We start from the raw sequence: 12,887 nt of genomic DNA, 5'->3' as shown, positions 1-12,887 counted from the left end.
TGGAAGGAATACAAAAAGTTGGAGAAATTGCTAAGCTGTCTAGCCTGACCTCTTCGCACTCAAACGGCTATAACTTGAGATACAGAGGTCCAAATGATGCGATTCCAGTTGCATTAGAAAGCTAACGTCCGGAGCTTCGATTTGATATATAATATGTCATAGTTTCTCTGAGGCTAGGTGACGCGAACGCGTGCTCCACGCGGCCACGTCGCAGTGATGAAAAATCAGCGTGTTTGAATTCGCAACCATCGAATTTTGGGCTGTTTCTGACCCAGTTTGCGGCCCAGAAAACACAGATTAGAGGCTATAAAGTGGGGGAATCCATTTATTCATAATAATAAGCTCATAATTCATAATTTTTAGTTTTAGATGTAGTTTTTAGAGAGAAAGGTTCTCTCCTCTCTCTTAGGATTAGGATTTACACTACAAAAAAAATTGGTTAAAATGTCATTAATATTAAGGCGGTTTCATAAAAACGCCACAATACTCATGAATTAAGGCATTTTATGTCACCGCCATAATGTATTTGTAAGGGAAGGACACTTTTAATAATTTTGGCAGTAATAACTAAACCTAATTGCGAATCGCAGAGGAGAGTCGTGAGCAACGAGCTTCTCCTCCAGTGGCTTCTTCTCCTCTATTGATGCGAGCTTCTCCTCTATTCTTGTGAGTTTCTCTGCCATTGATGCGAGCTTTTCCTCTATCGAACTTCTGCGCTCTATGTTGTGTGAGCTTCTTACCCTAGCTCGTCTTCTCCGTGTCCGTTCTCACTTTTAGGTTTGTAAACAAAATTCTCATCCTCTTCTTCTTCATCTTCTTTTGATTCATGATTTGTTACTTCCTCTCGGTTATTACTATTCTTTCGATTCCTTGTTTTATGTGTGTGAGAGTTGTGTTGGTGTGGCAGAATTCAAAAATGACATCGCCGCTGCTCTGCGAGCTTCTCCTCCATCAATGATTCTTCCCCTCCATCGGTGTCATGTCCGTCAATGCTTCTCCTCTGATGGTACATTTGCTTCCATTGATGCGATTTGCTAGGTATTCTATTAGTTTCTATTCTTCGAGCTTCTCTTCTCCTCATCAACCTTATTTCGTTTGATTCTAGGTTTTGATTGTTCTATGCTAACTGCTACTTATTTTATTTAATTTCAGGTTTTGATTTTCTTCCTTGTTCAATTTATTTTTAGGTAAAAAATTGGGAACAATTTTTTGAATATCAAAACTAAATCAAATTATCTTAGGCTTGTTTCTTTTTCTAATTCCAATTATCCTTTCATTGTTACTATGCAGTTTTAATGATAATGCACTTAACGATAATTCCTGTGACATTAATCTATGTTCATGCTTTGAGGAACTTAGCGGCTGTTCCTTGATGTTCTCTCCGATTCCTTGTTCCGTCTCAGGATTGCACGTTAATATTTAGATAGAGTATTGAAACAAAAAGACAAGTTGAAGAAACACAGTGCACCGGGAGATTCCAGAAAGGAAGCCCAAGCAGCGCTGCTCATATTGGTCTGTATTTTATTGGCTGTGCATTCACTATTCCTCTTCTCTTATGCATGTCTATTAAAATAGAATTGTGGTTTTTCACAGTTGCAATCATTCAGTACTTTATCATCGGTGGAGGTAGCAAAGCAAGAACTGCTGGAAATTCAAGTCAGATTCTAAGCCTTAGTACATAAGCAAGGATTTAACTTTTAACTTTTATGAGATACATTAATAATTTCTGGTGTTATTTTGCAAAGCAGGAAGGAAAAAGTAACCTCAAGGCTAAGGAGCCACTTCTTCAATGCATTCATGCTTACAGGGAGGTAAAATTAACTATCTATTCTTCTTAAAGTGGGAAAGAAGGGAATGAATTTGCTTTAGTTACCTTCCTATCAATTTGAATTCCTATTTTGTTTATTTAATGTATGTTTAAAAAATTGAGTTCATGAGTTGCAGGGAGCAAGATGACTACGAGGTTGTGAGGAAGGTGGGAAGAGGGAAATACAATGAGGTCTTTGATCTGAGGGCGTTCACTCCACCGATAATGAAAAATGCATCTGATAATGAATCGACAAAATACAGGTTCGGATTTGTGTTTTTTTTTTTTTTAATTGAATCCATTTCGTGGTGTTTTTAGTTCCAAGATTAACCGCTAAATGCTAATTAATGTTCAGTGCTGGATAGATTCAATCATTCAAATATATTTTGCATTATTGTTGCTGTAGATCGCATATTCTCTTTTTGGCAGTGCTTGATTTATTATTTCCTCATTGTTTGGAGAAATATAAATGTACTAGTGCTCTGCTCTCATTCATCTGTGTGCCTGATTTGTGCTATCAGTTTTCTGATTTGCAACTTTCTTTGTAATATTTGTTCTGACAGACAACCTAGTAGAGAATCTATTGGATTTTGAGTATGAACTTAAGAAGCCATACCTATTATATCGGAATGCGGCTCAAGAAGTTAATGGTATATGGTTTTACAATGAAGATGAATGTGAAGAAGTTGCAAATCTCTTTAATAGGTATCTTAATTTTTGTTGTTCAAGTTATTTATGTAATCTTTCTTGCTTAATGCTTTCAAACTTTAGATGCTAATTTATATCAGGATTCTGTTGATTTTATATTTGCGTGTGTGCACACATGTTTTTATTTCCTCTTTTGGGATGGGGGTTTTGTTGGATTGTAGTGTACCTTGTGTAATTGGGAAGGATGTTTAACCCTCTATCTACAGGATACTTTCTGAATACTCAAAGATACCTCCAAATGCAGTAATGCCTTCGCTCTGTCTTTACTTTCCCTTTTCTTCATTTGACCCAAAATGCAAGCTGATTATTTAATTATTAACATCCGATGATAAATACATTTTTCCTTTGTTGCTTCATATTATGCAGTTCTTTCACCTCTGTCACCGGGCTGGCAAGCAAAGCTAATATTCAACTCTCATCAGATAGGTTTGCCTTTAATAATATGTCATAATCATGAAAAAGAAAAGAAGGAAAAATGTGTCATCCATTATGAAATTACATGCACTAATTCTGAACCCACTCAAAATCTCTATCTATCTATACTCATTCTGCATTATCATAAGCTCATCATCATCTATCTCTTTCTTATTTTGGTTGAAGATTCCTAAATTTGGATATGAAATTATTATAATTGGATATGGTTTAGTATGGGTATAGAAAAAGAAGCTGAGGCTAAAATACAAGGGGCAGTGAAGCTTTTAAAGTTCACTGGGTTAGTGGGTTTTATCTATTTAGCTGCACCATCTCATAGGCATGCATGCATACCCTTATCACTACAATAATGGATACATCAATAATCAATCATTAATATAACTTCATTATATGTGATTTTTTGTTATATTTATTATTTATTTTCTAATGTTACTTATTTTAGTTTGTTTAAGTCTCAAATTTTAAGTAAAAGATTAAAAAAAATTATACGTGATAATAAAATTATGTAAAAAATTAACATGATGATGAGAAGGATTCATCATCCTATATGCATCAATGGATCCGTTAAATGAAATAATATTATGTGTATTTTTGGGAATGTGGAAACAACAAATAATAGCATTGCTGCAATGGCATCCACTTTATTTTCCTAGTGGCCATTTTTCTTCTATAACCAGTCACTGTCATTTAGATATTGCACCACCATAGCCATTTTTGAGAAGACATATTAGATATATGTTTTAAAATATTTAGATAACTAACTAACTAACTTGCTTGGTTTTTCTGTTCCTTGTTCTTGTTCAGTTGTTCCAAATTTCCATTTTCATTGTAGTCGCAGAAACAGAAAACCAAACAATCATCAATCTTCAACCCTTTTGCAGGTAAATTCAGTTACCCTTTATTGTTTCTGAGGTTTTTTCTCTTTTTATTTTTATTTTTTTATATTTTACATGCTTATTACACATCATGATGTTGTATCAAAGTTTGAAACTTTGTTCGTTTTTGAGCTCAATTTTATTTGATTTGGTTTGCAACACGGCACAACATTCTCTAATTGTTCCTTACTGTTTTGTTTCTTGAGAATATCGCTCACCATGGCTTCTGAGCTTCCTAATTACTGTGCAATTTCTGGGTTTTGTTGAAAAATTATTCATGTTGAGTCATAATTTGAGTAAGTTTTTTTTCCTGCTCATAGATTTAAGAAATTTTATGCTTAATGGGATGAGGGAAGAGTTGTGTTTTGGGTTATAAAATTTATTCTTTCTTTAATTCTTTGATGAATCTTGGTTGGTTTTAATGTAGTCCTCTGGAATGGCATTGCTAAATTCCTCTGTTTTTATATTTATTATATTTGCTGCTACTTTGCTTGTTTTCATTTATTAAATACTTCTGATATTGCACACAATTTTGCTAACATTCTTACTAATCAAATAACCATAAATCAAGTATTAAAAAGAATTAATTGAAAATAGATAGTGTGTCTCAGTGTTCTTATGTAAATGAGCTGTTTGATTATTTAGATAACTAACTAACTTGCTTTAACTAATATGAATCTGTTGGTGATAATTTTTCATGTGAAACAGGGTTTAGATCTTCTTCAACTCTTGTTAATGTATAAGCCAAGGCCTCATTATTTGTTATATAAAATGGAAAAATGCAGAAATTACTTATCCTGTATCTGATTTCTGCTGCTATTCTCATTCACTCAGAGAGGAAGAGGGTTAGGACTGTGGAGTGTGTCACTGCTCATTCTAGCTCTCCTGAACGATGCAATACCTCTAAACTAGAGCACAATTTGAAGTCAATTTCAAGTTAATAGAGTCACCTTAAGTTGAGGTTAGTAGGCATTCACTTAACTAGTTATCTACAAAAATAATGAGAAGATTAACTAGCAGTCTTAGTAAGGATATTATTTCTAAGATTATTTGTTGTCTACCTCTCACTGCGCTGAAAGATTATTTGTTATTTGTGTTGGTGCTTGGAGTGTTGGAGCAAGAAACAAAGATGTTGGAGCAAGTTCCCGGGATGAAACTCACACAAGAGATCAAGAAACTAAGACAGGCTTGTTTTAAAGTTAATTACAAAAGGAGGAAATTTTTGGCCTCCAAATCTTATTCATCATCACTTAGCTAAGCTACTTGTCTTGTATTAGATGAAAAAGACAGCACTTATTAGATGGTTTAAATACATTATTAGATATTAACATATTTTAAGGAACTGAAAGTGGTAGATTTGACTGATTAGTGTTTATTGCAATGTTTGTATTTTGGTAAGTTTAGTAAGACAAGGTTTTGTATAGGAGTTATTACTTTTGATTTTCAATAATAAAAATTACATATTAGATTAATATTTTGTTTATGAGTTATATAATATTTCATTTATGGATTATGATTTTTTGCTATTGTGAAATTTTAATCACAAAATTATTTATTTAACGCGATAAAAATGGCGGTAAAAATTATTTTTTTAAGCGATAAAAAATGTCACTGTCAGGGTAAAATAGCGGTTCAAAAATGCCATTTTAACCAATCAAAACGCTACTGTCAGGGTAAAAATGGCGGTTCAAAAATGCCGTTTTAACCAACCAAAATGACACTGTCAAGGTAATAACGGCGGTTCAAACCGCCGTTTTAACCTATCCAAAAACTGCCATTTTAACCCTGGAAATAATGGCGGTTTGAACCCCCATTTTAACCAACCAAAATGCCATTCTATCAGGGTAATAATGGCGGTTCAAACCGCCATTTTAACCTATCCAAGAACCGCCATTTTAACCCTGGAAATAACGGCGGTTCGAACCGCCATTTTAACCTATTCAAAAACCGCCATTTTAACCCAGGGAATTGTGGCGGTTTTCAGAAAACCGCCGTAATAACCAGAATGGCGCCCAGAATTACGTCGCTTTACGAAACCGCAATTATTGGTAATAATGGCAGTTCAAACCGCCGTAAATACCAAAAAAAAAAACCGCCGTTTTTACCAGAATTTTTGTAGTGTTAGGATTTCTTTGCTTTCAGGATTGTTTCTTTTTATCAAGTTCAATTTTACCTTTTATTTAGTCTCCTAATTAATTTATGAATATTCATGTTAGATTTGATTTCTTTTATTAATGCAATTTGAGGTATTTTCAGATTTAATTTTGCTTTGCTTTATTTACATGAATGCTTTTAATTTAATTTAGAATTCTCCCTTTTGGCTTTGGTTAAGTAATTGGTAATGCTTGAGCTGTCAAATAAAGCAGTGGTTGAAATTGGGAGTTGCTCCAATAACTCTAGTCTTTCCATAGGGATTGACTAGGACCTGAGGATTAAGCTAATTAATCCACTTGATTTACCTTCATAGTTAGAGGTTAACAAAGTGGGATTAAAATCCAATTCTCATCACAATTGATAAGGATAGGACTTCCAGTTCTTATACCTTGCCAAGAGTTTTATTATCTATTTAAATTAATACAATTTACTTTCTTGCCATTTACTATTCTCGCTTTTTATCTTATACATTAAAAACCCCCAATTTACAAACTCACAACCAATAATAAGAACACCTCCCTACAATTCCTTGAGAAGACGACCCGAGGTTTAAATACTCGGTTATCAATTTTAAAAGGGGTTTGTTACTTGTGACAACCAAAACTTTTGTAAGAAAGGTTGATTGTTTGGTTTAGTAACTATACTTACAACGAGAGTTTACTATAACTTCTAAACCATCAATCTTCAGTTCTTTCAGACCGACCTCGTGAAAGGTTGGTCCAATACCGATCTCTTCGGAAAGAGCTCGGAAGACCTCCAAAGAGGCCCCGACGAGGCCCAAATCAAAGAGCCACCGCCTAGAGGAAAGCGGATGCAAAAAGATATGACCTCACCCACGAAAGATAAGATAAGATAACGATCCCATCTTAAGGGAGGCCGTCAACTCTACTATAAATACACAAGAGCACCCAAGTATAACTCATATTCCAATTCCACTAAAAACCTGCCTAAAGCCCGTACTGATTTAAGCATTGGAGTCTCTTGCAGGTACCACCACCCCCCTGTGGCCAAGAACCGGCGACACCTCAACTCCAACAAGTCAGACACGGCAGACTCAACCGAACCAAAAGGTCTCGTCCGAGATCGACCTCAACATTTCAAGTAACTCTCGGAACACTATCCGTGCATCACATGTATTCATAAGTCTTTCAATGTCTTACCCTTTGGTCTCTATCCCTATAGCAATATGCATGCATGGCCCTCACAAGATTCAAACTTCAATTCTCCTTGGGACCACTCAATAAAATTTGTTGTCTTTACGTATTTCTAAACCTACATGCATAGGCCACATACCACCCAAGTTCTTCCCAGTTTTGCCCCATTCCCACCGTTTGTTTGAACCCCAACCCCAAATGCACCATTGGATTGTAATTTTCAATCCTCACCATCCTTTGCCTTACCTCTTTCACCCTATAAATACATGTCTACTTTCAACTCCATCATTCACCCTCACTCAATATTTAGTTACACTCTTCCATGGCTCAATAACCTTTTATCACTCTTCATTTCATACTCCCTTGGTTCACTGCCTTCCCTCCTATCTTTATTCCTCATTTCCTTTCTAACAACCCTTACTTTCTTGTTCTTCACTACTCTTCTTTTTTTCCTTGCTTAAGGACAAGCACACTTTTTTAAGTTTGGTGTTGGATTGAGCGAGCTCTATCAAAGAGACATGGCACCTACAACACAACCATCTTCATCAAACAAGCGAAAAGGGAAGGAACCAGCTACCGTTCATTTGATTCAATGAGGTTCATCGCTAAGGTACATGAGGACCAATTCTACAATTGGACGTGCAAAAAGAAAGTCATAGCCGAAGTACCTTTCAAGCTAAAAGAGGGAGAGTACCCTGAAATCTATAAATAGATCATAAGGAGGGGATGGCATATTTTAAGTGACCCACACCCGAAGATGGGACAATTATTGGTGCAACAGTTCTTAACCAATGCATGGCTCACTGATGAGCAGAATCTTACTAAGAAACCTCTGACCTTCAAAATCTATGTGAGAGAAAAAGAGATTGACTTCAATCTAGAAAGTATCAGGAGAATTCTCTGTTTGAGAGTTTTTGCCTCTGCATCATCGGGAATAACCTTCCATGATAGATTGAAGAATAATGACCAAAGGTATGAGGATGTGGTCAAAGATATTTGTCTGCCAGGAGCACAATGGGTTAGGTATGCGAAGGCAAGCTAATTCAATTGAGAAGGAGTGACTTAAAGCTTATAGCAAGGGGTTGCGATCTATCACGCCCACAAGCAACTGCTCAGAAGTCACCATGGCCAAAGCTGTCATGATTCATTACATTAAGATTGGAATCAGTAAAAGTGGAAAGGATCATCCCTCAGGAATTATATCATCTTGCCTCAAACTCATTTCCAAATTCTTTTCTGGGTTTTCCAAATGTCATTCATCGCCTCTGTAAGGCTGCTGGGTTTTTTTATTGAGAATGATATCCCCATCCCAGTATAGAGACCAATTACCAAAAGATCCATGGAAAAAGTGAAAGGAGTAATCCCTCAACAAGCATAAGAAGAAGAAAGGCTACAATCTCTTCCACCCTCATCTCAACCTCAAGCTCTTCACTTCCAAGAGGGGTCAAGTCAACAAGTCCCTCATCAATCTTCTGCTCAACAAGCCTTTGATTGGAGTCAAATCCAAACAACTCTCTCGAACATTGCAGAGCAACAAGCACGACAAAATAGAGAGTTTAAGGAGTTCATGGGGTTAGAAGAATGTAGACACAAAAACCAAGTAGAAGCTAATAAGCTGAATATTCAAGCCAAGCTAGGCTACCTATGTGCAGGTCTTCAGGAAGTGAATCCAACTCTACCACCATACCCAAGAGTAGTAAACAGGCTTGTACATGACATGAGCCAGGTACAGCTTATTCATGAGGAGAGAGTGCGAAAAGCCAATGAAGATCAATGGTTTTGGGAGCCAAGGACCCATGAAGAGACAAGGACCAATGTTTTGGAGCCAAGAACCAATGAACCCAATGATAAAAATGATAGTGATGAGTGGTTAAGTTCCTTTGTTTCTTTATGTTTCCTTTATCTTCAAGTTATCTACAAGTGTGAACTTATCTGTTTTAATATGTGCATGTTTGAGTCTTGTTTTTAGTTTAACTTGGTTAATGTCCTAGTTTTATTTAGTTTTTATCTCTAGTTTCCTTTAGCTTCTGTCTCTAGTCTCATATAGTTTTTCTTTCAGTATCAATGAGTTCAATAAATGAAATTGCTTACATCCAATGCCTTGAGTATGCAATTAAGAGTTGTTAAAAAAAGTTGAAGAAGTTGTTAAGCTTTAAAACAAGTGAGATTAAGAGAAATACAGAATTGATGGTGTGATCATGTAATGAAATTTTATATCTGTGAACATTTGCATGAAAACTCTAAGACAAGAAAAGATATACAGAGAAGTATTATAGAAGACTGACGAGCGGATAATTTATACGCTTTTTGGCATTGTTTTTAGTGTATTTTTAGCATATTTTAGTTAGTTTTTATTATGTTTTTATTAGTTTTTAAATAAAAATCATATTTTGGAACTTTACTATGAGTTTGTATATTTTTCTGTGATTTCAGGTATTTTCTGGCTGAAATTAAGGGACCTGAGCAAAAATCTGATTCAGGGGCTGAAAAAGGACTACAGATGCTATTGGATTCTGACCTCCCTACACTCGAAGTAGATTTTCTGGAGCTACAAAAGCCCAATTGGCGCACTGTCAATTGCGTTGGAAAGTAGACATCCTGGACTTTCCAGCAATATATAATAGTCTATACTTTGCTCGGGATTTGATGGCCCAAACTGGCGTTCCAAGTCAGCACATAAATTCTGGCGTCAAAACGCCAGAACTGGCAGAAAAGCTGGAGTTAAACGCCCAAACTGGCACAAAAGCTGGCATTTAACTCCAAGAAAAGTCTCTACAGGTGAAAGCTTCAATGCTCAGCCCAAGCACACACTAAGTGGGCCCGGAAGAAAATTTCTGCATTAATTACTTATTTCTGTAAACCCTAGGCTACTAGTTCCCTATAAATAGGACCTTTTGCTATTGTATTTTTAATCTTTGAGAAGTCTTATGCTATCTTAGACGCTTTTGGAGGCTGGCCATTTGGCCATGCCTAGACTTTGTTCTTATGTATTTTCAACAATGGAGTTTCTACACACCATAGATTAAGGTGTGGAGCTCTGCTGTTCTTCATGAATTAATGCAAAGTACTACTATTTTTCTATTCAATTCACGCCTATTTCTGTTCTAAGATATCCATTCGCTCTTCAACATGATGAATGTGATGATCCGTGACACTCATCATCATTCTCACCTATGAATGCGTGCCTGACAACCACTTCCGTTCTACATGCAATCAAGCTTGAATGTGTATCTCTTGGGTTTCTAATCTAAGATTAAAACCTTCATGGTATAGGCTAGAATTATTGGCAGCCATTCCTGAGATCCGGAAAGTCTAAACCTTGTCTTTGGTATTCCGAGTAGGGTCTGAGAAGGGATGACTGTGACGAGCTTCAAACTCGCGAGTGTTGGGCGTGTGACAGACGCAAAAGGATCAATGGATCCTATTCCAACATGATCGAGAACCGACAGATGATTAGCCATGCGGTGATAGCGCATTTGGACCATTTTCACTGAGAGGACGGGAAGTAGCCATTGACAACGGTGATGCCCAACATAAAGCTTGCCATGGAAAGGAGTATGAATGATTGGATGAAGGCAATAGGAAAGCAGAAGTTTAGAAGGAACAAAGCATCTTCATACGCTTATCTGAAATTCTCACCAATGAATTACATAAGTATCTCTATCCTATTTTATATTTTATTCATCTTTTAATTATCAATTCTCCATAACCATTTGATTCTGCCTGACTAAGATTTTTAAGATGACCATAGCTTGCTTCAAGCCGACAATCTCCGTGGGATTGACTCTTACTCACGTAAGGTTTATTACTTGGATGACCCAATGCACTTGCTGGTTAGTTGTGTGGAGTTGTGACAAAGAGTTGAGATTACAATTGTGCGTACCAAGTTGTTGGTGCCGTTGATGATCACAATTTTGTGCACCAAGTTTTTGGCGCCGTTTCCGGGGATTGTTCGAGTTTGGACAACTGACGGTTCATCTTGTTGCTTAGATTAGTCAATAATACAGAGAATTGAAGATTCAGAACATGCAGCAGAGGAATTACACAAAAAAAGCTGGGCGTTCAAAACGCCCAGTGAAGAAGGAAAACTGGCGTTTAAACGCCAACCAAGGTACCTGGCTGGGCGTTAAACGCCCAAAAAGGTAGCATTTTGGACGTTAAACGCCAGAATGGATGCCATTTTGGGCGTTTAAAGCCAGGAGGACACTAGAGGGAAGATTTTATTTTTAATTCAAATCTTTTCCAAATTTTCATAATTTTTCAAAATCAAATCTTTTTCAAATCATATATTTTCAATCATATCTTTTCAAAATCAATTTCTTTCCATTTTTTTATTTATTACTAATTTCGAAAATCCTTGCTACAATTAATGATTTAATTCAAAATTTTCAAGTTGTTACTTGCCTATTAAGAAAGGATCAAAAGTTTTAATTCTAGAATCATATCTTCTAATTTCTTGTTAGTCAAGTAATCAACTTTAATTTTAAAAAATTCTTTCTTTAATTTGATTCTCAATCATATCTTCTCAATCACATCTTTTTTTTTAAAAAATTAATTTTTTTCTATCATATCTTTTTGATTTCTAATTCCAAAATATTTTTCAAAAATCACTTAATTTCTTTTTCAGTCTTAGTTTTCAAAAATCATCTACCATATTTTCAAAATTTCTTTTAATTATTTCAAAATCTTTTCACTTTATTTTCGAAAATTCTTATCCTCTTCTCACATCCTTCTATTTAAAGGGTTAACACTTCTCCATTATCAGTAATTCGAACTCTGTCCCTCTTGATAAGTTCAAATTCTCTCTTTTCTACCTCATTCTTCTATTTTTATTTTCCTCTGACACCTCAAGGAATCTCTATACTGTGACATAGAGGATTTCATATTTTTCTTCTCCTCTCTTTTCATATGAGCAGGAGTAAGGACAAGGGCATTCTTGTTGAAGCTGATCCTGAACCTGAAAGGACCTTGAAGAGAAAGCTAAGAGAAGCTAAAGTACAACTCTCTGTAGAGGACCTAACAGAGCTTTTCAAACAACAAGAAGCCATGGTAGCCGAAAACAATAACAATGCCAACAATGCAAGGAAGGTGCTTGGTGACTTTACTGCACCTACTCCCGACTTCTATGGGAGAAGCATCTCAATCCCTGTCATTGAGCTTCAGCCTCAATTAGTTTCTCTAATGCAACAGAATTGCAAGTTTCATGTACTTCCATTGGAAGATCCTCATCAGTTCTTAGCTGAATTCTTGCAAATCTGTAACACTGTCAAGACCAATGGGGTTGATCCTGAGGTCTATAAGCTTATGCTCTTTCCCTTTGCTGTAAGAGACAGAGCTAGAACATGGTTGGATTCACAACCTAAAGACAGCCTGAACTCTTGGGAAAAGCTAGTCAATTCCTTCTTGGCAAAATTCTTTCCACCTCAAAAATTGAGCAAGCTTAGAGTGGAAGTCCAAACCTTCAGACAGAAGGAAGGTGAATCCCTCTATGAAGCTTGGGAAAGATACAAGCAATTGATCAGAAGGTGTCCTTCTGACATGCTTTCAGAATGGAGCATCATAGGTATCTTCTATGATAGTCTGTCTGAACTGTCCAAGATGTTATTGGACAGCTCTGCTGGAGGATCTCTTCATCTGAAGAAGACGCCTGCAGAAGCTCAAGAACTCATTGAAATGGTTGCAATTAACCAATTCATGTACACTTTTGAAAGGAATCCTGTGAATAATGGGACAAGTAAGAAAAAAGGAGTTCTTGAA

General features: G+C 36.1%; 1 protein-coding gene and 1 non-coding gene across 12 annotated transcripts; one reads left to right on the top strand and one right to left on the bottom strand.

The window, feature by feature from the left end:
* Window positions 1-522: 522 nt before the first annotated feature.
* On the top strand, window positions 523-5,294 carry LOC112741908 (mRNA-decapping enzyme-like protein). Of its 11 annotated transcripts, XM_072214038.1 has the most exons (14): window positions 523-777; window positions 908-1,038; window positions 1,153-1,187; window positions 1,404-1,512; window positions 1,594-1,656; window positions 1,749-1,811; window positions 1,945-2,070; window positions 2,371-2,512; window positions 2,722-2,758; window positions 2,882-2,941; window positions 3,752-3,828; window positions 4,531-4,559; window positions 4,657-4,783; window positions 4,932-5,294. In XM_072214038.1, exons 7-10 carry the CDS (start codon window positions 2,040-2,042, stop codon window positions 2,918-2,920), a joined length of 249 nt encoding a protein of 82 aa, XP_072070139.1. In that variant the 5' UTR covers window positions 523-777; window positions 908-1,038; window positions 1,153-1,187; window positions 1,404-1,512; window positions 1,594-1,656; window positions 1,749-1,811; window positions 1,945-2,039; the 3' UTR covers window positions 2,921-2,941; window positions 3,752-3,828; window positions 4,531-4,559; window positions 4,657-4,783; window positions 4,932-5,294. The 11 variants fall into 11 exon arrangements, 9 of the variants coding, with proteins under 9 accessions (XP_072070139.1, XP_072070134.1, XP_072070136.1 ...); XR_011870853.1 differs by lacking the exon at window positions 4,531-4,559 and having other exon boundaries at window positions 2,677-2,758; XM_072214033.1 differs by lacking the exon at window positions 2,722-2,758.
* A 7,272-nt stretch (window positions 5,295-12,566) lies between these two features.
* On the bottom strand, window positions 12,567-12,674 carry LOC112745840 (small nucleolar RNA R71). The gene has a single exon (XR_003173748.1). It is a non-coding gene; the product is annotated as a small nucleolar RNA R71 (small nucleolar RNA).
* Window positions 12,675-12,887: the final 213 nt, after the last annotated feature.

The sequence above is a fragment of the Arachis hypogaea genome, chromosome 14, assembly GCF_003086295.3.
Source record: "Arachis hypogaea cultivar Tifrunner chromosome 14, arahy.Tifrunner.gnm2.J5K5, whole genome shotgun sequence".
Taxonomy (NCBI): Eukaryota; Viridiplantae; Streptophyta; class Magnoliopsida; order Fabales; family Fabaceae; genus Arachis; species Arachis hypogaea.
The sequence above is the reverse complement of the archived record's forward strand: the minus strand, read 5'-3'. Positions and strand labels throughout refer to the sequence as shown.

Coding starts and splice junctions, on each gene's coding strand:
- LOC112741908 (XM_072214032.1), top strand. CDS start 2,404: ATGAACTTAAGAAGCCATACCTATTATATCGGAATGCGGCTCAAGAAG. Junction 2,942..3,751: donor ATTCAACTCTCATCAGATAG/GTTTGCCTTTAA, acceptor GTTCTTGTTCAG/TTGTTCCAAATTTCCATTTT. Junction 3,829..4,656: donor AATCTTCAACCCTTTTGCAG/GTAAATTCAGTT, acceptor TCATTCACTCAG/AGAGGAAGAGGGTTAGGACT.